The following is a 22,642-nucleotide window of genomic DNA, read 5'->3' on the forward strand; positions in this document are numbered from 1 at the left end:
ATGCAATGACATTTTAAAGCTTCCAACAATCCAGTCATAATTGAGAAAGAACCTGTGGCTCAGCAAGTTAAAACAACTGCCTAATATACAATCAGCCCTGGTTCGAATCTCAGATAAAGGGTATGACTGACTGATGAGAACATAAAAGAGTTCGAAATGGCCATCTGGTAGCATATGGATGTTTATGATTGTTCTTTGTTTTTATACCCTGTACTTAGCTCTGCGAAGTGGGGGGGGGAGGGGGGAAAGGGGGGGAGGGGTAGGGAGGGATAGGTAGGGGGGAGGGGGGGATTGTTAAAGATAAAATGTATTTTAAAACTTTTCAATAAAAAAAAACAATCCAGTCATAATGGAACCCAACTTACTTCTTCAAATGGATACGCCCATCTGTAGTGACTTGCAATTTAAGTTTTGTGTACCTAAGAAAATAATGTGTTGTTGAGAAATCATTGCAACAATATTAGAACTTGCTTTATCTATTGTTGACCATAAAACAACCTTTGTTCTATTGAAGAAAATTATGTCACCAAAACAAAAAAAGCTTAAGAAAATGATATTTACCTGTAATGAATTTCTAAGTGCACCTTCTGAGGGAATAATCGAGTGCCCCCAGTGACTTAAAACAAAAATAGAATTTTGTTCAAGCTGCTTTGTTTTACACTATTCTTACATGTATAAAGTTCTATTATATGTACAGTATATGAATTCTGTATTCATATACAGAATCTGTACTCTGTTCATTAAAACGACATGGTTTGAAATAGGTTATGGATACAGAAAATTGGAAGACTTCATCTATGCAGAATTAGTGCAGGGAACCCTGCAGTGGACAGACAGATGGACCTGATGACCTCTTAGGTGACTTCCGTGTTCTTGCATTCAAGCTGCTAATGGCCCAGTTCTCTTCAAGCAGTTCACTTGTATCAGTGTGGATTTCAGACCCTCTTTAGCCACATGAGAAAGCCATTTTTCTTTCAGAAGAGAGGGACAGACTCAGCTGGTTAATTGGAAATAAATATCAATAACATAGGGCCCTGTGAAGTTTTGAAGGGATACTTGTACTTAAACAGACCAGGCCTATTAATGTTCACCAGATGCCTTCTAGTCAGTTATGCATGTATGTATCAGTGTTGGGATTCAAATATGTGAACAACTGGTTCTCTGTGTGGTTGCCACTTCCAGAAGTCCATTCTGGGCCTGGCCAACAAAAAATTAGCTATCGGTTCTGCCAAAGTGGTGCGAACTGGCTGAATCCCACCACTGGTATGTATGTATGTATGTATGCATGCTATGTATTCAATTTTTATAGCCATCCATCTCAGTCAATGACTCTGGGTAGCTTACAATAAAAAATACATATTACAATCAAGCTACTAAAACATTTTCAAACAATAAAAACAATAGAAGCAGCCAAAATAAATATACATCGCAGTTGAGATCCTTGGCTAGTTAGCACTGGAACTAGGAAATAGAGCCCTTAACACATCCCAGGCACGGGAACACAGCCAGGTTTTTAGGGTCTTATGAAAGGCTAACAGGGTTGGAGCCATTCTGATCTCCGAAGGGAGGATGTTCCATGGAGTAGGGGCCACCGTGGAAAAAGCCTATGTTCTAGTCCATGCTAGTCAACAGTCTATGACTGATGGGATCTGCCCGTTCTGCTGGATCTGGATGAAGTGCATCCAGATGCTAACCTGCCTAGTAAATATTGGTGAATAATCAGTAGGAGACAAGTGTGTTTGCAGTGCACCACAATGACCTCCTGGCTGGGTAACACACTGCATGCAGGACAGAGCTGCCCTGCCTGAAGCTCCCTCTGCACTGGCCTAAGTTGTTGTAGGCAGGCTGACTCTGCTTCATGTTGTAGGCAGTCCCAAAGCCACCCAGTTTAAAAGCACTTTGGTCAGTAATGAAAGAGGGAAGTGATAAGAACCTTCTCTTGTGGCATTGATCTGAAGTGGTTGAGGCCCTGCAGATTGTTTCAATTAAATCAAATGGCCTCTTTGCTTTCCCAGAGCAAATGCCATCATCCCCACTGTCCCAAAACACTTGCTTGAAATGAATCTACATTGTTTCGTAAAAAGCTTATTACTGTATACACTCGTGGGATTAGACTATGCATGGATAAACTGAACCCAGTTTGGGGGATGTATTTGAGGATCTAAAATTCTTGGCTTATCTGTGAATGTATGATAATACAGTAGCTACCTTATACATAATGAATCAAGCTGTCAGGAATTGCAAAAATGATGGGAAGAGAAAGGCAATACTATGCTTCCAATGCTTTTCACTGGTTTTACCCCCTGAAGTTAAGAAGCTGGCTTGGGAGTGAGGAAAAAAAAGGGGAAATGAACATTGCTGTAGGCAATTTTGCTGAAAAATTTCAACTGCCCATTTCTCCATATTCACTTAATCTTCAAACAAATCCTTCTCCTTTTCTTATTGGAAGATCCTATCCCTTGTTTATTCTCCTGCGAGATAAACAGGTTAGGTACTGCAACTTATTAAATTACCAGTATAATATTTATAACTTTGGTTTAAAGAAAACATTATTATTATTCCAGTTAATTCATAAGGAAGTCTGAGAAATCTTGGCAATGCAGTTCATCTGTACTTCTTTAGTGGAACCTAAATCTGAGTATCAATGATTTCATTCTTTGCATTGCCCTAGTCCAGCGTTTCCCAACCTTAGGAACTTGAAGATGCGTGGACTTCAACTCCCAGAATTCCCCAGCCAGCATAGCTGGCTGGTGAATTCTGGGAGTTGAAGTCCACGCATCTTCAAGTTCCTAAGGTTGGGAAACGCTGCCCTAGTCTATTAGATTTTTCAAAAAGGATTCATCTACAGAGCAGGAAACATCCGTATGGAACATGTGGTGCTGAAGAGCTGTTAATTCTTGGGGAATTCTTTTACAGAAGACATTAAGCTATGAAAGCGTTAGGAAAGTGAACACACCTTTCTGTGCATTACATTTTCTAGCCCAAAACAACATTTCACCATGATTTCACCATGATTTCATTACATATGCTTGTGTAAAACAGGTAGTTTAAATATACCTCCATTTGTTCTTATTCAATCATCTGCATGTCTGTAGACAAACTTGGCTATATTTAGGCATTTCCTCTTTAAGCTGAAAAAAGCGTCAACTATTTTTGCCCCAGGATATTGTCATCCACACCACCCTTTGTGCTTTTGTTTTCAAAGCCCTGTGGAACAACACATCATGCCTACAGATTCACAGGAACAGACTGACAGTTATTTGCTTATGAGGGCAAAGGCACAAGCGATTAAGAAAAGGGAGGTGGAACTCCTGTAGCCATTTACTCTTTAGCTAATAATAGATAGCACATCATAAGGAGATAAGCCTGTCATTTATTGTTTACAATCTTAAGCAGCAGTGTCAGAATTTCAGATTTGCTACTTCCAGCTAGCCAGTCGATAAGAATATGAATATGGTTGTAGAACTGCCCACTATTATTTATGCTATGTTGATTGGCAGGTTTAAGCAGTGGTGGGATTCAGGAGAACCGGTAGCTAATTTTTTGTTGCCCAGGCTCAGAATGGACTTCCAGAAGCGGCATCCACACGTAGAACCGGTTGTTCACATATTTGAATCCCACCACTGGGTTTAAGGTAATGCTTGCTAAATATTGTTACCACTGCAGATCCACTGCAGTGAATTCTGTTCAGAATTCTACTGGGATTCTATCCAGGGAATTGCTGGAATCAATCTCCAGAGAAAAAAGTTGTGTGGTGGTAGTGATGCTGGAGATTGCTCCTAGAGTTCCATGTTGAAAAGTCTTTTATATCTTTCTTTTTTTTTTAGGTTTAAAAAACTAGTGATAGTCACACAGTCATCCCAGGGCATGCTGAGCAAGGAGCCTCAAATTCTAACAGAACAACACATAACTTTAAACACGTAAGATTTTCATTTTTTAAAAATAAAATGACTAGACCCTCCTTCTTTTTTATAAAAATTATAAAGTAAGTGCAATATCCATCTGGCCCCAGCCAAATCGGGAGACGTCTGATCATGAATCTACTGCTAAAAACAGAGCAGACTCGGTGACTTACGAATCCTTACTACTGAAGGATTCAAACTAACCGTTTAAAGAACTTAGCTCAGGTTCCTGCTCTAACTTTTAATGGAGCATCTTTCAAGGTTCTCAGGAGACTTCTCAGGATGTTGCAGATTTCCTTCTCTGCTCATGAAACGCCAAATGTATCAGAGAGATCCTTCCTGAAAAATAGAGCTTTCTGCCACGTAACCATAAATAAGGATGAAAAGATTCCCTTCCCCACGCATAAGCTAAGTGGCAAAATTGTGGACTTCAGCATTCAAATACTTCACAGTCAGGAATCAGAAACTATATTTCTGGGGCCTAAACATGAACTAGACTGGCTTAACACACTATCTGTTGCTGTGACTCCCCTTATATATTCATTCCCAGAATAGGAGGCGTATTACTTAAAAGTATTAGGATGATGCTAATGGAAGCTCAGGCTACACCTATTTGAGCCATCATGGCTGAGCTTCTTAGTTCTGTTTCTAAAAAGATGTTTAGTTTGACATCTGGGTGGGAAAAGAGGAAAAAGCATGTTTACAGTGGCAGTAATCCATCATCATGCAAACAATTGGTAGCAATAATTCCTTCAGAAAGAAAAGGAAGCTGACACATAAGAAACTGAAGCAACTTCCCGCACAATAAGGAATTTGGTACTTACGCTTTTTCCAGAAAAGCATCCCTGGACATGTTCTGTGCCAGCAGGTTTGTTGCCAGACTGAAGACTTGTTCTGACCATTCCTAAACAGAAAAAAATTAAAAAGAAAAGAAATTCCATTTAGATTCATCCGGAGGCACTTTTCTTCAAGGATCTGGACAGACTCGAACACTGGGCACTATCTAACAAAATGAAATTCAACGGTGAAAAAAGTAAGGTTCTACATTTAGGCAGGAAAAATCAAATGCACAGGTATAGTATAGGTGGTACCTTGCTCAATAGTAGTAACTGTGAGAGAGATCTCGGAGTCCTAGTGAACAATCACTTCAATATGAGCCAGCAGTGTGCTGCAGCTGCCAAAAAAGCCAACACTGTGCTAGGCTGCATTAACAGAGGGATAGAATCAAGATCAAGTGAAGTACTAATACCACTTTACAATGCTTTGGTAAGGTCACACCTGGAATACTGCATCCAGTTTTGGTCACCACGATGTAAAAAAGATGTCGAGACTCTAGAAAGGGTACAGAGAAGAGCAACAAAGATGATTGGGGGACTGGAGGCTAAAACATGTAGGGAACGGTTGCTGGAATTGGGTATGTGTAGTATAATGAAGAGAAGGGTGAGGGGTGACATGATAGCAGTGTTCCAATATCTCAGGGGCTGCCACAAAGAAGAGGGAGCCAAGCTATTCTCCAAAGCACCTGAAAGCAGGACAAGAAGCAACGGATGGAAACTAGTCAAGGAGAGAAGCAACCTAGAACTAAGGAGAAACTTCCTGACAGTTAGAACAATTAACCAGTGGAACAACCTGCCTCCAGAGGTGGTGAATGCTCCAACACTGGAAGTTTTTAAGAAGAGACTGGCCAGCCATTTGTCTGAAATGGTATAGGATTTCCTGCCTGAGCAGGGGGTTGGACTAGATGACCTCCAAGGTCACTTCCAATTTCTTCTTCTTCTTCTTCTTCTTCTTCTTCTTCTTCTTCTTCTTCTTCTTCTTCTTCTTCTTCTTCTTCTTCTTCTTCTTCTTCTTCTTCTTCTTGTTATTATTATTATTATTATTATTATTATTATTATTATTATTATTATTATTATTATTATTATTATTATTATTACTTTTTGACATAGAGGTAAGTCCTCCGCCTGTGACCACAACTGGGCCCGGAATCTCAGTCACTGAGAGAAATGTTCATTAAGTCAGTTGCCACATGACCACTTCACTCAATACCCACAATCTTGGCTGGGCCAGTTGTGATTACTAAGCAACCATCTGGGTCATTCATCAGAATGCCAGGTGTGATTGGCAGAGGGAAGGCTCAGGCCTCCCAACACAGCTGGGTGCTCAGGTCCTTTCCCTGCCTGACAGGAGAGAGCAATCGCAATAACCTAGGTCAGGGGTAGGCAACCTCGGCTCTTTTATGACTCATAGACTTCAACTCCCAGAATTCCTGAGTCATAGAGGACTTACCTCTATGTCAAAAAGTTAATATAAATATATGATTACATTGTTACTAACAGAATCGTGTTTCTTGTTATTCATTCTTGTTTGCTTCTCTCTGCCAACATAATTACCCCATTCACCATGCTTTCTACTCCGTGCTGTTTCACACTTGTCCATAAACCTGCCCATTTCTGCTTGTTTGGTATACCTTTCCACCAACCTTGATTGTTTTCCTATGGGAAGGTTTAACTCGTGTCATCCTTTAAGGAGAAATAATAATAATAATAATAATAATAATAATAATAATAATAATAATAATAAGTAGTAGTAGTCAGCTAAGCTGACTCAGGAATTCTGGGAGTTGAAGTCTATGAGTCATAAAAGAGCCGAGGTTGCCTACCCCTGACCTAGGTGTTTGCTAGGATTTTCAAACATTTGAGATTAATTTCTCCAATGTACTGAGGGACAGACCTCAAATCTGGCAAAACACCAGTGAACGCTATTGTTCTGAAGGGCTCAAAATGTTAAAAAATGCCAGAATTTCCCCTCCCCCCCCAGCATCCTGAGCCTTTCAGAACAGTGGCATTTGCTAGCATTTTTCCCTCCCTCCCCTTTGGAAGTTGAGGAGTACCTGTATTCAAATATTATTTTATATACAGCAACAAAACCATAAGGAAGATTTGTATTATTGTCTCAATTGCGTAAGCCCACATGGCAGAGGTAATACTTAAATTTGGGTCTTCTTGGTTCATAAATCAGTTTTTGAGCCTCTATATTTTTTTCTTCCATCCAATTATCTCTGATTCTCAGAGACTGCCTAAACAAGTCCTTGCAGTTTTCTTAGCAAGGGTTTTCCAAAGTGGTTTGCCATTGCCTCCTTCCTAGGGCTGAGAGAAAGTGACTACAGTTATTGTTCAACATACAGCCACAACTGGGACTGGAATTTCACTTCACTAAGCATTGCGCTCATTAAATGAATCTTCATGTGACTGGATCTGATTTTTATGCCCATTTTTTTCAGAGGGCATTAATCACGAGTTGTTAAGCAAATCCATGTTCCCCAATTAACTTTGCTTGTTAGAAGCCTACTGTGAAGTTCGCAAATTGCAATCATGGGATTGCAGGACACTGTAGCCACCATAAATGTGAACTGATTAACAAGCATCCAAGTTGCAATCACATGACCGCTAGGGTGGTATGATGGCTATAACTTTGATGTTGAGTGGTAAGTCACTTTTCTGGGGCCGTCATAACCTTGAACTGTCATTAAACAAATGACATAAGTTGAGGACTACCTGTAGCCCAAGGTCACCCAGCTGGCTTTGTGCCTAAGTCAGGGCTAGAACTCCTAGGCTCCCAGTTTCTAGCTGTTGCTGTAAGCACTACACCAAACTGACTTCTACATTAGTTTTCTTTTATTAATATGCAAGAAAAGAACCATGGAGTTCAGACTATCTTTTGGAAGGTTAATGAATAAACCTCTTGATGATAATATAACAACCTCATTTCTATTTGAGCCACATTATGTAGCAGGAAACTGACATATTTTAATATTGACTTTACAGCTGCTTTAAGGGAGCATATACATGTGCTAAGATAATTGTGGAGGTCACAGAATTCCCCATGCCAGCTGCCTATTCCTTTTTCTTGATGGAAGTCTGATCTAATTTTTACTCTTATATTACAGTGAGAGCAACATTCATGAGAAAGCAAAAGTATGCAAGAAACACAGCAGCAAATGGTGAATTAAACGCTGTATGAGAAAAACAACTCCCAGCCAGGATATTTTATAAAACTGCAGTTCGCCAATTTAGGGAATGGGGATTCTGCTATGGATAATCAAGAACTGTGAAGATTAATTTGGACACTATGAACTGCTGGTCACGTGTCAAATTTCACTGAAGTAGCAGCAATTGCATGTTTTAATTAAAGGTTCCCACGCTCTGAAAAACGCAGGTGCCCAAAGCCTTCCTCCCTCCCTCCTGCATACAACATATTCTTCTTTCATTTCTTACCCTTATTCCCACATCTATGCTGATAGCTTGGAAAATCTTCTTGTAATCCAATCTTAAAATCTGAGGCTTATTATATGTAAGCTTCCCTGCTGTTCTCCTTCAATATTTGGTCTTGCAAATTCTCATCTTGCCAAATAACTCCCTTCCCTTTCCCGAAATTGATAATAAATCCCAATTTACAACGTTTCTCTAGAAACACTGCAAATACACTTGTCTTCAATCTCCTTGCCATAAAAGCATTCCCTCAGTAGTTCACTGTATACTTGGCGACCACAATATTGTTAGAACTACTCAAGACAGAATCCTTGTACAACACTGCACAACACTTGAGAGACTTGAAAATAGTTCTGATGCGTGTCCTAAAGGTGCTTTTCAGAAGGCAACTGGACTTTGGTTTTTTTCCTGAAAATATTTCAGTTCTCATCCAAGAAGCTTCTTAAATGTTTTATTTAAAACATTTTGTTTTGCTGAGAAACAAAACATTTTCAAGAAAAAACAGAAAGTCCAGTTGCCTTTTGAAAAAGCACTTTGGGACAACCATGGCCTGGATGATTGAGAATATCCATAGATAGTTTTGATATTTCATACCAAATGCATCCTTAGCCAACCATTTAAGCACTTCTTTTCCATCAGCGCATCAAAGAACTGGAAGAAATCTAAGAGGTCATCAACCTCCTACACACTATAGGATTCACCTCACCATCCGTGATAGGTGACTATGCAGCTTCTGTTCGAAAAACTTCAGTGAAGAAAAAGAAGCTATTATGCAATCTTCCTTCTGATTCTAACCTAAAGCATTTTAGGTGATCCAATCTCACCATGAAATTTTAATGGAAGGTAAAACAAGCAAAGATCTATTTCAATTGCATCAGTATTCTGTCTGAATGCCGGAGCTATTCTCCATTTTTCTCCCAAACCAAAAAAGGAATTCATTTGCACAAAAGCATACTTGTTGTAAAAAATAAAAACCAAAGTAAATATACAGGTGAAAATCGAAAAATTAGAATATCGTGCCAAAGTTCATTTATTTCAGTAATGCAACTTAAAAGGGGAAACTGATATATGAGATAGACTCAATACATGCAAAGCAAGATAGTTCAAGCCGTGATTTGTCATAATTGTGATGATTATGGCGTACAGCTCATGAAAACCCCAAATCCACAATCTCAGAAAATTAGAATATTGTGAAAAGGTGCAATATTCTAGGCTCAAAGTGGCCCACTCTAATCAGCTAATTAAGCCATAACACCTGCAAAGGGTTCCTGAGCCTTTAAATGGTCTCTCAGTCTGGTTCAGTAGGAATCACAATCATGGGGAAGACTGCTGACCTGACAGTTGTGCAGAAAACCATCATGGACACCCTCCACAAGGAGGGAAAGCCTCAAAAGGTAATTGCAAAAGAAGTTGGATGTTCCCAAAGTGCTGTATCAAAGCACATTAATAGAAAGTTATGTGGAAGGGAAAAGTGTGGAAGAAAAAGGTGCACAAGCAGCAGGGATGACCGCAGCCTGGAGAGGATTGTCAGGAAAAGGCCATTCAAAAGTGTTGGGGACTTTCACAAGGAGTGGACTGTGGCTGGAGTCAATGCATCAAGAGCCACCACACACAGACGGATCCTGGACATGGGCTTCAAATGTCGTATTCCTCTTGTCAAGCCGCTCCTGAACAACAAACAACGTCAGAAGTGTTTTACCTGGGCTAAAGAAAAACAGACCTGGTCTGTTGCTCAGTGGTCCAAAGTCCTCTTTTCTGATGAGAGCAACTTTTGCATCTCATTTGGAAACCAAGGACCCAGAGTCTGGAGGAAGAATGGAGAGGCACACACTGCAAGATGCCTGAAGTCCAGTGTGAAGTTTGCACAGTCTGTGTTGATTTGGGGAGCCATGTCATTTGCTGGTGTTGGTCCACTGTGCTTCATTAAGTCCAGGGTCAATGCAGCCGTCTACCAGGAGATTTTGGAGCACTTCATACTTCCTTCCACAGACGAGCTTTATGGGGATGCTGACTTCATTTTCCAGCAGGACTTGGCACTTGCCCACACTGCCAAAAGCACCAAAACCTGGTTCAATGACCGTGGGATTACTGTGCTTGATTGGCCAGCAAACTCGTCTGACCTGAACCCCATAGAGAATCTATGGGGCATTGCCAAGAGAAAGATGAGAGACATGAGACCGAACAACGCAGAAGAGCTGAAGGCTGCTATTGAAGCATCCTGGTCTTCCATAACACCTCAGAAGTGCCACAGGTTGACAACTTCCACGCCACACCGCATTGAGGCTGTAATTGCTGCAAAAGGGGCCCAAACCAAGTACTGAGTACATATGCATGCTTATACTTTTCAGAGGTCCGATATTGTTCTATGTACACTCCTTGTTTTATTGATTGCATGTAATATTCTAATTTTCTGAGATTGTGGATTTGGGGTTTTCATGAGCTGTACGCCATAATCATCACAATTATGACAAATCACAGCTTGAACTATCTTACTTTGCATCTAATGAGTCTATCTCATATATTACTTTCCCCTTTTAAGTTGCATTACTAAAATAAATGAACTTTTGCATGATATTCTAATTTTGTGAGTTTCACCTGTAATTATTCTGCAGATTAAATATGCTTCCTTTAATTCAAGAAATTAAACCAGGAGGGATTTTCTTATTAAGAACTTAATAAGCTCACACCTCCATATTCTGCCTAGCATTCAGCCCTTCTATACTGCATCTAATCTCTTCAACCAATTCTCCTTGCCCCTACTGAAAATTCTTCTACTTCTAATATCAAACTTGACTCACAAGTTTTAAAAGAAAGGGCCATTAAGATTAAAAAGGGGAGATATCAACATACACAAGAAACACTGAAGCATGTAGACCCTCCATATTAGAATTCTTTATTGGCCACCAAGTGTGATTGGACACACAAGGAATTTGTCTCCAGCACATAAGCTCTCAGTCTACATACAAGCGACAAGTGATAAATCATGATCATAATCATCATAAAATACATTCATCATAAATCATGGTACAACATAGTGATAATCATAGGATCCTAAATAAGCAGTCAACATAAATCATATTAGGATACTAAATAAAACAATTAATATAAACTGTAAAATACAGGCAATAAAGTTATAGTCATAAGAAGATAATGAAATAGATAATAGGAAAGTTGAGAAAGATAATAGTAATACAGCCCTACTAGGTAATTTGACAGTGTTGTGGGGATTAGATGTTTGGCAGAGTGATGGCATGGGGGGAAATGTGTCTAGTTGTTCTGGTATGCAGTACCCTATAGAGTCATCTTGAGGGAAGAAGTTGAAACAGTTTATGTCCAGGATGTGAGGGGTCTGTAGATAATTTCACAGCCCTCTTTCTGGTTTGTGTAGTATACAGGTCCTCAATGGAAGGCAGGCTGGGAGCAATTGTTTTTTCTGCAGTTCTAACTATCCATTGAAGTCTGTGTCTGTCTTGTTTGGTTTCAGGGCCAAACCAGACAGTTATAGAGGTGCAATTGACAGACTCAATAATTCCTTTGTAGAACTGTACTAGCAGCTCCTTGGGCAGTCTGAGTTTTCTCAGCTGGCATAGAAAGAACATTCCTTGTTGTGCTTTGTTGATGACTTTTTTGATGTTAGGGGTCCATTTTAAGTCTTGGTATATTATAGTACATAGAAAGTTGAAGGTCTCTACTACAGATACCGTATTGTCTAGAACAGCATGGTTAGCAACTCAGAATCTCTCTTAGGGGAAGTGTATATCTCTGGTCACACTCCGTATGCCCTTATCAGCAGAATAAGGGGATAAGACAGAACCCATTTTTTGCACATATCAGGGAGTAAATGTTTATGAAAAATATGGAAAACAATTATAATATTTGATTGATAATGTGACATCAAGTTCTTGGCAAGATACTTTGGTAGTGATTTGCTCTAGCCGCCTTCGTAGGGATGAAAGAAAGTGATTTTGAACCCACAATGACACTGAATAATTTTAAATAGAAAGTCTAAACTCAGTAATTAAAATTCACATTTTTTAAGGAGGAATAGCGTGTTAAGTATCAGATCAATACATGCAGAATCAAGCAAAGAAATAATATAGGCAGACCAATAGAGGACGATGATGATTATTTGTCAGAATGGTAGAATCATGGAAGTAAATCTTCCTCCCTTAATATGTTAGACTAAAATTCCCACAAGGCCCATCAGTGTGAGCATGGAAATTTGAGTGGCTCAATATATCTAGAGCAGAGGTCCCCAACCTTTTGGGCACCAGGGACTGGTTACATGGAGAGAAATTTTTCCACGGACCGGAGGGGGTGTGGTTTTGTGTGCTGCCTGCATCCTGTGGGTGGAGCTTTCCTTTTTGTGCAGACCAGTTGCTGGCACGCCATGGCCCGGTACTGGTCCACGGACTGGGGGTTGGGGACCCCTGATTGGAGAGTACCAGGTTGTTAAAAAAAATGAAGAGGGAGGAAAATTCCAAATATGAACTTCCTTTACAGTGAAGGAAGTTTTAGTTTCAGGTTTCCCAGACTAATTTAGGATTCAGGCAGTCAAGCAAACAAACAAATAAATAAAGCAAAGCTCCTTGTTTCTTCTTGTTACAAGACATAGGCGGTCTATTATCTTGGGTTTCTATGATTTCAAAAGGAACAAGGTAATCCTTTTATCGTTAGCTTCTTATCAAGGCTGTGGCTCATCCAACATTTTATCCTGTCTTGTCTTGCTTTTTCACTTTCCAAAATAACCAACTCCTTCTTTCACATTCCAATGTTGGAAGAAATAATAATATGTTTTAATTCTCCTTGTGACACTAAACGCTACAAAGATTAAGCATAAAAAAGGTCACACCTCAAAATACTTTTGGTGTAAAAATAGAACATTCCTCACACATCTAAAATTCACATTCTAATGATAATAATTGGATTTGTTTTTAGACAAAGCACGAACATCATTTCATTTGAAATGCAGCCTCCTGCCTCTCTGCTCTGTAATTCTGTCTGTTTTGAAAAACTGGAGGACTGTTTTTATTTGCTTGCTTCCATCCTTAAACCCCCATTTGTTTCTTAGTGTCAAACATTACAGTCCTGCATTGATACATATTAAGTAGAACTAAGAAAAGTCCTTTTAATACCCTTCATCTAAGCAAAATGGAGAACAGAGGCTTGAACATTTGATTATATAGATTTGACAGTTTGTAGGTATCTCAAGTACACAATTCTCACTAGTATCCCTGGGTGGCCATTTATCTACTGCCAAGACAGATGAAATACATCATTCAAAGGAAGGACTCAGCATCCTTAAAGACATACCATGAATTGCATAGATTTTGAACACGCAGACACACATTTAGAAAAGATGACCGTGACTTGAAATACAAGATGGCATGGGAAAGAATGTCTGGGCAGCCTCCAGTATGTTTGTTCCCTCTGCCATCCTGGACGAACTTAAATTGGAAATGTGCCTATAGTTCACCTTAAACCATTTTGGCTACCCTGATAGCCCTGATTCTTGAAGGTATGGTTCCTTTCTCAGTGACAGGTAGCTCTTCTAATTTTTGTGTCCAGCAGCAATGCCTTTTCTCCATAGGAAATGCAGGACAAATGAAGGAATTCTAGAACTGATGTGTTCTTATATCTCTAACCTTCTAAGTACAAAATTCTGGAATCCTTTCAAGAGAAACTCAATAGAGGAAACTAGAGGTGGAATCCTAAGCAAGGAGGTAGCTATGTAAACATATTCTCCCCCAGAGTTCCTAGTACCCTTCCTTGTACAAGTAGTATAAACTCCCTCTTTATTTTCATTTTTGATAAAAAAACATGCCTATTCAGTTGCAATCTATTGTTTATTGGCTCTAGCAAGTTTCCCAGGATGTAGATATCCAACATCCCAAACAATGTTTGGGAAATACTTTTCTTATATTGTAGATTTTACTCACTTTTTTGGTTTTATAAAAACAATACTCCATACTATTAGAATCTGGGGCTTCAGGAACAACATAAAAGACAGTAGATTTGTTTTCCCCATGTTTTATGCTTGGTCCCTGTTCACAAAAATTGTATGCTATTATTATGCGGCAGAAGCAAGCTAAGCTGCCTCTGGAGCACAGCCTTCATTTTAAATATTTCAATATGAGGTCTCTCATTCTAAACAGAAGTTTCCTTAAAGAGACAATATATTTACCTGACAGAACACTTGAGACGTCTATTGAAAAATATAGATGCTTCTGAAGATTACCTGTGGCTTCAAAAAGATTACTTGCCTAAAAAATGTTAGTATTTTTGTAAAGCCTGAGCAAAGTTCCTTCTCCTTTATTTATTTCCCGGATCAATTGGTTTTTCACTTGCTTCTTCGCTATCCAATTTTATATTCCCCTTGTTGTTTTTATTTCCCTTCCCAATGCAACTCCTCCTTCCCTTTATCTCCTATTTTCTTCCTCCCCCCCCCCCGTTTTTTCTGGAATGTACGAATGTGTCCAAATATTGCATCTGGGAGATGTTAACACTGTGATAAGGAGTCACTTAATTTTATAAATGGGATAATTTACACGCAGAGAGAAACACAGATACACAGATGCAAAACCCAGGGGGAAAGACGGGAATTGCCACAAGTGATTTCAGTGTGAATTGGAAATGTTACATTAACAAGGTGGTAAAGCTGAATTGCACAGAACTTTTCTCTTTATAGAGAAAGGAATATTCTAAATTTGCCCCATTCTTTTCCGTAAAATTCAGACTCACCTTCTTTTGAATAAGGTTGGTAAAGATGTCCATAGGAAAAAGAAGAACATCTCATGAAGGGGAGAAAAGCAGTTTTTTTTTGCACTTATCCTTAAAGACATTCCATACAATTGCACAGACTTTGAACATGCTGACACATTTAGAAAAAAGATGACTGTAACTCCCTAGAAGTACAATACTGTACAGAGAAAATTGAATTGGCAGCATTGCTTATATGCTCAGTCTGCCACCTTGGGGTGTCATAAATTTTGAGCCCCTTGCAAATTTGCCCTTGTTATGGTTATGCTCAAAGTTATTTGTTACGTAACTGTGAGCCCTTTGCTCATTTTAAACCATGGTTGGACACTTAGCTACCCCAACATCCCCGATTCCTGTGACCTTATATGAATACCAAACAAGGAGGAGCTTCAGTTCAGATGGTCAAAACCTTATAGGGGACTGAAAATCCAGAACAGAAGAAATTCTAAGACTGAAAAAGCGAAGAAAAGAGCTGTAAACAAGTAAACATCTGGTAAGAAGGAAAAAAGAGGGGGTGGAATTATCTGGAAGTTTCTGTTTAAGCAGCTGGCCTTAGGGCAGTGAAACACACATATCCATCCCACCCAACCACCCCAGTATTCTCTAAATCCATCCGTTCATGCATGTAAAATGCCCAGAATTATAGTGCCATCTTTAAAAAGATTGCAAAACCTGCTGGCTGGCCAAGGTCTGACACACACACACACACACACACACTTAAGAAATGTTGATCAGTATATTTTGTTTCAGAAAACAAGGACTTTCTTAAATGTCCCAAAGTCCAACGGGTTTATGCAGCATTTGTCCTATGTCAGGTTTTAATGATGATTTTTCTGCAATTTCTCATTATTTCAAAGTTTTCTTAAGATTGTTAGCCTCAGGCTACCATCAAGGCAAGCCTACAAAAACGTGTCAGAAAAACTGCCTAATGACAGTTAATTGCAAACAGGGCAAAATGTCAAGCCATTGGAAAATAGTCTGAGAAATATGCCACCATTAAGTCCAGTCAAAATAAATACAGTTGAATGAATATTGGAAGGTGACGCATACCTATGGCATGGTTTCCACACAGCATTTCTCCTGAGGGAAACTCTTTTCGGTTTCCATTTACAACAAGGTGAAGTATGTTCATGCACAACAAACTATATATCTATATATTTATATATCTATATGTGTGTGTGTGTGTATTATATGTATGTATATGTGTGTGTATGTATACATATGTGTGTGTATGTATCTCTCTGTTGTGTGTGTGTGTGTGTGTGTGTATGTATATGTATATATTGGATTGAATTGGATTGTTCAGGTTTCTGCAAGCTGATGAGAAGCAAAGAGAGCCAAATATCCATTAATCAGGGTTGTGCTGAAAGTAACTGCTAGATGTTTAACATAAAGCTATTGCCTTTAACACCTTTCTGTGTCTAGAATTCTGATTTGAAGGCTTTCCTCCCTTGTAGATCAAGGATATGAATATAAACATAGAGATAAACCATATTTACACACCGTTGAAAAGAGACAATAAAAAGCTACAGAAACAGAAAAACCAGAAGACATCTTCTTCATCAGCCAACACCCAGATAAGTGAGAATTAACACCAGACAGACAATCAAACAAAAAACAATACTCCAATCAAGGAACTACCAAGGGAAAAAAACACATTCCCACCAACACTGGCAGGGCAAGCTCCTATGTACAAACAGGGAACAAATTTCACACTCACTAGCGCTGATGAGGTTACCTAGGTGGATAATGAAAAGTCTGCAAGCAAATAATCAGAGAGCACCAAGAACTCCACAATATATTTATAGCTGATGCCCTGCCTGCCTGATTTCACCAGCAAAGTACACATTAGCTTCTAGAGCATTGTCGACATGTTTCAACTCAGTTTGCTAGCAGCTAAGTTGGTATCTTCAAAGACAGAATTTAAATTTCTTCAAAACAAACTAATTTGAAATCTACTCAGATGAAGAACCAATCAGGAATCAGCTTTCTCGAACTCTTGTATCATGGGCCAATCAGAAGTCAGCTGGCCAAGTTAAAATACTACAGTTCAGTGACTTCCTGTTCAGCAGTCTGAGAATTGCCAAGTACACTACAAAGTGGCCCGCTCTGCTTCTGAAAATCCTGGCAAACTGTCAGATCCCAGAAAATTGTCCCCACTATCTTTCAGCTAGAAAGATAATCACTGCTTGATTGATACCACGAAAGCCTGCTCCAGTCTATGAGACACTTTAGTTGTTGATCATCTGAAGGAGATATTCAGCCTTTATTTGGTCCAAGGTTGATTAAACGTACCTCTTTCAGTTCACAGTATTCTTAATAAACATCTTTATATCATATGTGATTTGAAAGTGCTTTCTTTCTCTCTTTCCAAGTTTTATTACTTCACTTTATTAATGGAAAAGCCATCAAGTTAACTATTGTCTTCTTTATTCTCTCTGAAATATCCCCACCTCCCTTGTTCTTGTTTAAGTTGTCATTGCCGTCATTCCTAGAATAACCTCTTTTCTTTTCCATTATACTGTTCAGAGTCTATTACTGAGCCCCCCCCCCAAAAAAATCTGTTTACCACTTTCCTATTTTGCCTTTAAGTAGCACTTAGGCAAACATTACATTCTATTTTCTTAAACTTTTTTTTTTTACTTTCTAATACAGCTGGGCAGTAGATATAAATGGCATACCGGAGGCCAGTTTCAACAATAGGGCAAAGAAGTAGTAAGTTAAGAGCAGTCAGGTGGGCACCTAGCTATTCCTGGGTTTCCCCTTACAGCCAAAGGGATAGAGTTAATGGAGGAAAGAACAGGAATGTTTGCTGGACAAAGTTAGAAAGCCAAACCAGGAGGCTTTAGTTTGGTAGAAGAATAGCAAACAGTGCTATATAAACAGTAATTTACTGCAAATTGTTATCAAGCACTTCCAATATCATCACATGCAGAAAAAGTGGGAATGGAAAGAGAAGGAAGCTCCACTTATGCATATATGATCAGAAAGTAATCTAAACATATAAAGGAACCCTAAGGGGGAAAAAACCCGATATTATGTGGCTGCATCTCAGCACTTTCTTCGGAAATGTGTCAATCTGCCCCCAAAATAACAAAACAAAATTGAGGGATCTTAGGACGCTACCACCGATGTATTTTGCAAACTGGTCCTCAAGATATATCCACCAACCCAAAGGTTTGGTGAATCATCCTATTTCCTGTTCCTATAACTCCAACCCATTTCTACTCACCAATATATTTCGTCCTATTTCTAAGTTAATTTGAATTTTTATTATCCACATTTTTATTATCCGCAATACGTACTAATTAAATGCTTACATTTTACTCTGCATTTTCTCCCAAGCACATTTTGATACACACACACACACACACAATTTTTGAACTCGGAAAAACCAAGAGATAAAAGAGGCAGATTTGAATCAAGAAAAGTATCAGAACATATTTGGGAACTGAAGACGTAAGACAAATCGTTTTAATTTCTTTCTTTAATTCCATCCGATTTATTTATAAAAAGGAAATAAACCGTTCGGCCTAAGAATAAGCCAGTCTGATTTCCAAACAACACATTTCAAACTTAATAAAGAAAGCCGCATACCCGCTATAATTCAGATTATGCTGTTCCTATTAACTCGAGCAACAAATTATGTAGTTTAATCTCCCTCTGAACCCATGAATTTTGAGGTCTGCTACTTCATGAATACATTTTTCTCATTCACGATGTGCATCATACTTGATCCTTGAAGACACCTGCCTCAATATAGACGAAAATAACTTTTTGTAGAAAAAGACAGCCCCTAACTGATCTATGTTCTCTGAAGTACTTCACCCAAATTGGAACCAATTGGTGAAAGTTATTTTTTTCTCACTTAAATTATTTGGTTTTGCTGGAGGGGACCTGGCGAGGAAGGACCTGTAGCTCAAGGGATGGAAAAATGGATTGCAGAAATACACCACAGACAATTCCATGGAAAAGAGTTTTAGGCTTCAGGACCGGCAAAAAACAACAACAAAAAACAACAACAACAGGCTTTGAATGGGTTTCCAGAAAGTATTGCAGACTACAGGAACCTTTTGTGCTTCAGTTTGAGATGCAGACAGCACAGACTCATCCCCAACAGCCTGTGCCTCTTTTCAACAGTGAAGGGACACAGGGCAGAAAACATCCCCCAGCCAAGAAGGTTCCACGCACATTTGCACCACTCAGGTGACCCTGAGGACACAGGTAAACCTCCAAATGGCCTCAATGACTCTCTAAAGGAATGCAAATGACCAGCTGTCTGCAAGCAATATAAATCTTCCCATTCCCCACCATCTAGTCAGAGCTGAAGAAGCTTCTTGGATGAGAAACACAAAGAGAAAAGAAACGCAAGAAAGCCCAGTTGCCTCCCGAAAAAAGTACCTTTGGGACAATGATACCTGGATGATTGAGAACCTCCATAGACATAAGTTGCAGACGGTGGCAGACGGGCCAATGTTCACGCCTCCTAAATCTCAACTATGCATTGTGTGGAGATTACACGTCCTGCATGTTGATTGGTTGATCTGAATTTCTGTTGGGAGGTGGTTGGAGGGCAAGGCACATTCAAACAACGTTAAGCTTGGCAGAAGATAAATGCAACAACTATGCAACTGTCTCCAAACAACAAATGCATACGTTCCTTGATGTGCAATGACACCAAGCTTAAGCAATTACAGCACTTTTTTTGTTATTGTTGCAATCACTAGAACAAAAAGAGGAACTCGGATTTGAGTTGTTTAGGGAATTTATATGTTATCCACCAAATCCTGAATTGTTAACTGACCGCCAATACAATACAATAAGCAGAAGTATATGTGTGTACGTATGTAGTCTACCATCACCGTTTGTACAGCTGAAACTTCAAAACACAGAATACCTCGTAGCATTACAGCAATCTGATCATGAACACTGAAGACATCCCAATGGCTGTGATATAGTCACATATTTATTTTTTTCAGGGACATACACTCTTAATTATCAGAAATCAGGATAGCTCATTATTAAGTCTTTGTCTTTTCAAGCTTCAGTTTCAGTCGACTGATCGAATGCATTCAAGCACTAGATAAAAGCAAGCCTGCCCTTTCCTGGTTCAGATGTAAAAGTGAAATAGACACAGGTTTATCAGCATACAATTGAAACAATGCCTGAAAACTACCCTGTAGCCACTCTCACAGGCTTCTTATACATCAGAAGTAGGCAGCCTTTTTGCAAATAGACCCTGAAATTGTTTTGAAAAATCATTTTCAGAGACTAGAGAAGATATAATTCGGATGCACTGGAATCACTGGAGGAATCAGAGATAAAAACTGCTTTTCAGCCTTATTAAAACAACAACCAGGGACTTCCGGTGGCTCCGCGGCGACGGAGACAGCCCTCCCGGGCTGCCCGCGGCTCAGCTGTTGTTTTTTCGCCCGAAACAGCGCCGATCAGCTGTTCGGGCGAAATTGAAGCCCCCTCCTCGGGAGAAGAGGAGGGGGTGAGCCCCCAGGTAGGGGTAGAGTTCTCCGGGGCCGCCTGAGCTTGGAGCTTGGGCGGCTGAAGGATTGAACTCCCCCGTAGCCTGGGCTGCTCCCAGCTGGCCAGCGTCTCTGCTCCGGATTTCATGGAGCAGAGCCAGGCGTCTGCGACCATCCCTGCTTGAAGGAGAGACTATGAAAGGAAAAGAGCAGGCAGAGCAGTGCAAGAAGGAAAGATAAAGAGATGAAGAGGATTATTTTGTTTTACTCTCAAGCTTGATGGACTTTGCTTAAAACTTAAAGTGAAAGTGCGTCACAATTGTAAGTAAAAGATGGCGGCTAAACCTCCCCCTAGAGCTTTTCGGAGTGCTGGAAATTCTCCGGTGCAACAACAATCATTACTGCAGGCGCTGCATTCTCCTGATGTATTGACATCGAAGGATCTTGAAAAACATACCCAGTTAATTTTGGAGTCAATGGGTGTTAAATTTGCACAGATGGAGGAGAAATTGGAGAAATTGGAGCAGAGAATGGAAGAAAGGATGGAACAGAAACTTAGAGAGATGAAGGTAGACATTTTGACTTCAGTGCATAAAGTAGCTAAATGTGTGGAGGTGCTGGATGATCAAGTGGGAGATTTGACTCAAAAGAATGCTATATTAGAAGCAAAAGTATTGGAAATTGAAGATTTAAAAGACAAACTGGATAGCGAACAGAGTTTGGCTCAATTTTACCAGATGCAGTTTGCTGTTAGAATTAGAGGCCTAAGAGAGAATATTAAGGAAGATTTAAAGAAGATGGTTTCTGAGGCTCTTGAGGGGGTATTGAACCATCCAGCATCTGAAATAAAACAAGGCATGGACAAAGTGTTTCGTGTGAACTCGTGGATTGCTAAGCAGAGAAAGTTGCCTAGAGATGTGGTGGTTTATTTTGTAAAAAGGGAAATTAGAGATGAAGTTATACAAGCTGCCTATGATACTAAAGTTGTGATTGCTGGTCAAGAAGTTTTGGTTTTAAAAGAAATTCCTCCAAAGATTTTAAAGAGAAGGAAGGACTTTATATTTCTTGTGCAAGAGCTCAAGCAAAGAGATATAAGGTTCAGATGGGAGATCCCAGCTGGGTTGAGCTTCATGTATGATGGCAAAAGGTACTGTTTGGGTACTGTGAAGCAAGCGCATGATTTTTACAACAATGTTTTAAAAGTAACCCCATCAACACTTCTGGAAGCTGTAGAGGGATCTGGAGAAGGAGAATGTCAAGAGGATGAAGATGGACAGATGGACGAGAAGGGTACAGGAGGAGATCAAGCTGCAACTCTTTTGGATGATCTTAGAGAACAGAGGGTGACGCGTGCTGCCTTAAAACGCTCAAAAAAGACTAAAAAATAAGATTAGTAGAAATCTATGGAACTTCCGCAATATACTTATAGTCAAGTGGTAGTTGGGTTTTTAAGAGTTTTGGGATGTTATCTATGGTAACAGAATTTTTAATTTGGAATTAATGGACAATTAACTACAGAGAAAGAGGAAGAAAGTTTTGTGGGTTAATGCGGGTTAATTTGTGTAAGAATTATCTATTATCTATTATAGCCTATTTTGGCTAGAGAGGTTAATAGGGATAGATGCTTGTGGTGTGTAAGTGAGAATATGTCTAGGTAATAGTGAATTGTGGAAGAACATAGATGGGAATGATGCTAGTTTTTTTTCCCCTCTCTTTTTTTTATTTTAGTTTTTTATATATATTTAGTATTGTTAAGGATTGGCTTACTCTATATAAGCTAGAGAGTGATGGATTTTAGAGTTTATAATTGTTAGTATATGATCGTTTATGATTGCTTTTTAGATATACACCTTGTATCTTGCTCTGGGAAGTTGAGGGGGGGAGGGGGGAGGAGGGGAAGTAGAAGGGGGGGACAGGGGAGGGAGGAGGGAGAGGGGGAGGGGGGGTAGGGGGGAGTTAGGGAGGGGAGGAGGGAGGGGGAAGGGGGGTTTTCAAAGGAAAATTGTATTTTAAAACTTTTCAATAAAAAAAAAAAAAAAAAACAACAACCAGAAATGCCATTAAATGTTAGTGATAGGAGGGAGGGAGCTTGTTAGTGATAGGAGCTTGAGGAATCTCATGAAGAGCTTCTTGATGGACTGGAGAAGGTAAACCCCTTTGCCATCCTGTCACAAAGGGATGTAAACTGTACTTGTGGCTGATAAACTCAGTTGGGGGGAAAGTAAGAGATAAAAGG

The 22,642-nt window shown here is 39.5% G+C and overlaps 1 protein-coding gene across 3 annotated transcripts in view; it reads right to left on the reverse strand.

Annotated features, from left to right (window-relative positions):
• The window catches only part of PLCB1 (phospholipase C beta 1), a 471,912-nt gene that overhangs the window by 179,654 nt on the left and 269,616 nt on the right, over positions 1–22,642 (reverse strand). For all 3 annotated transcript variants that reach the window (XM_083362231.1, XM_083362232.1, XM_083362233.1), the window contains exons 5-6: positions 4,727–4,806; positions 366–419 (exon numbers count right to left, since the gene is read on the reverse strand). In XM_083362231.1, coding sequence (XP_083218357.1) covers positions 366–419; positions 4,727–4,806 — 134 coding nt within the window. The remainder of the gene's footprint in view (positions 1–365; positions 420–4,726; positions 4,807–22,642) is intronic.

Source organism: Vipera ursinii (genome assembly GCF_947247035.1).
Source record: "Vipera ursinii genome assembly, chromosome: 1".
Classification (NCBI taxonomy): Eukaryota; Metazoa; Chordata; class Lepidosauria; order Squamata; family Viperidae; genus Vipera; species Vipera ursinii.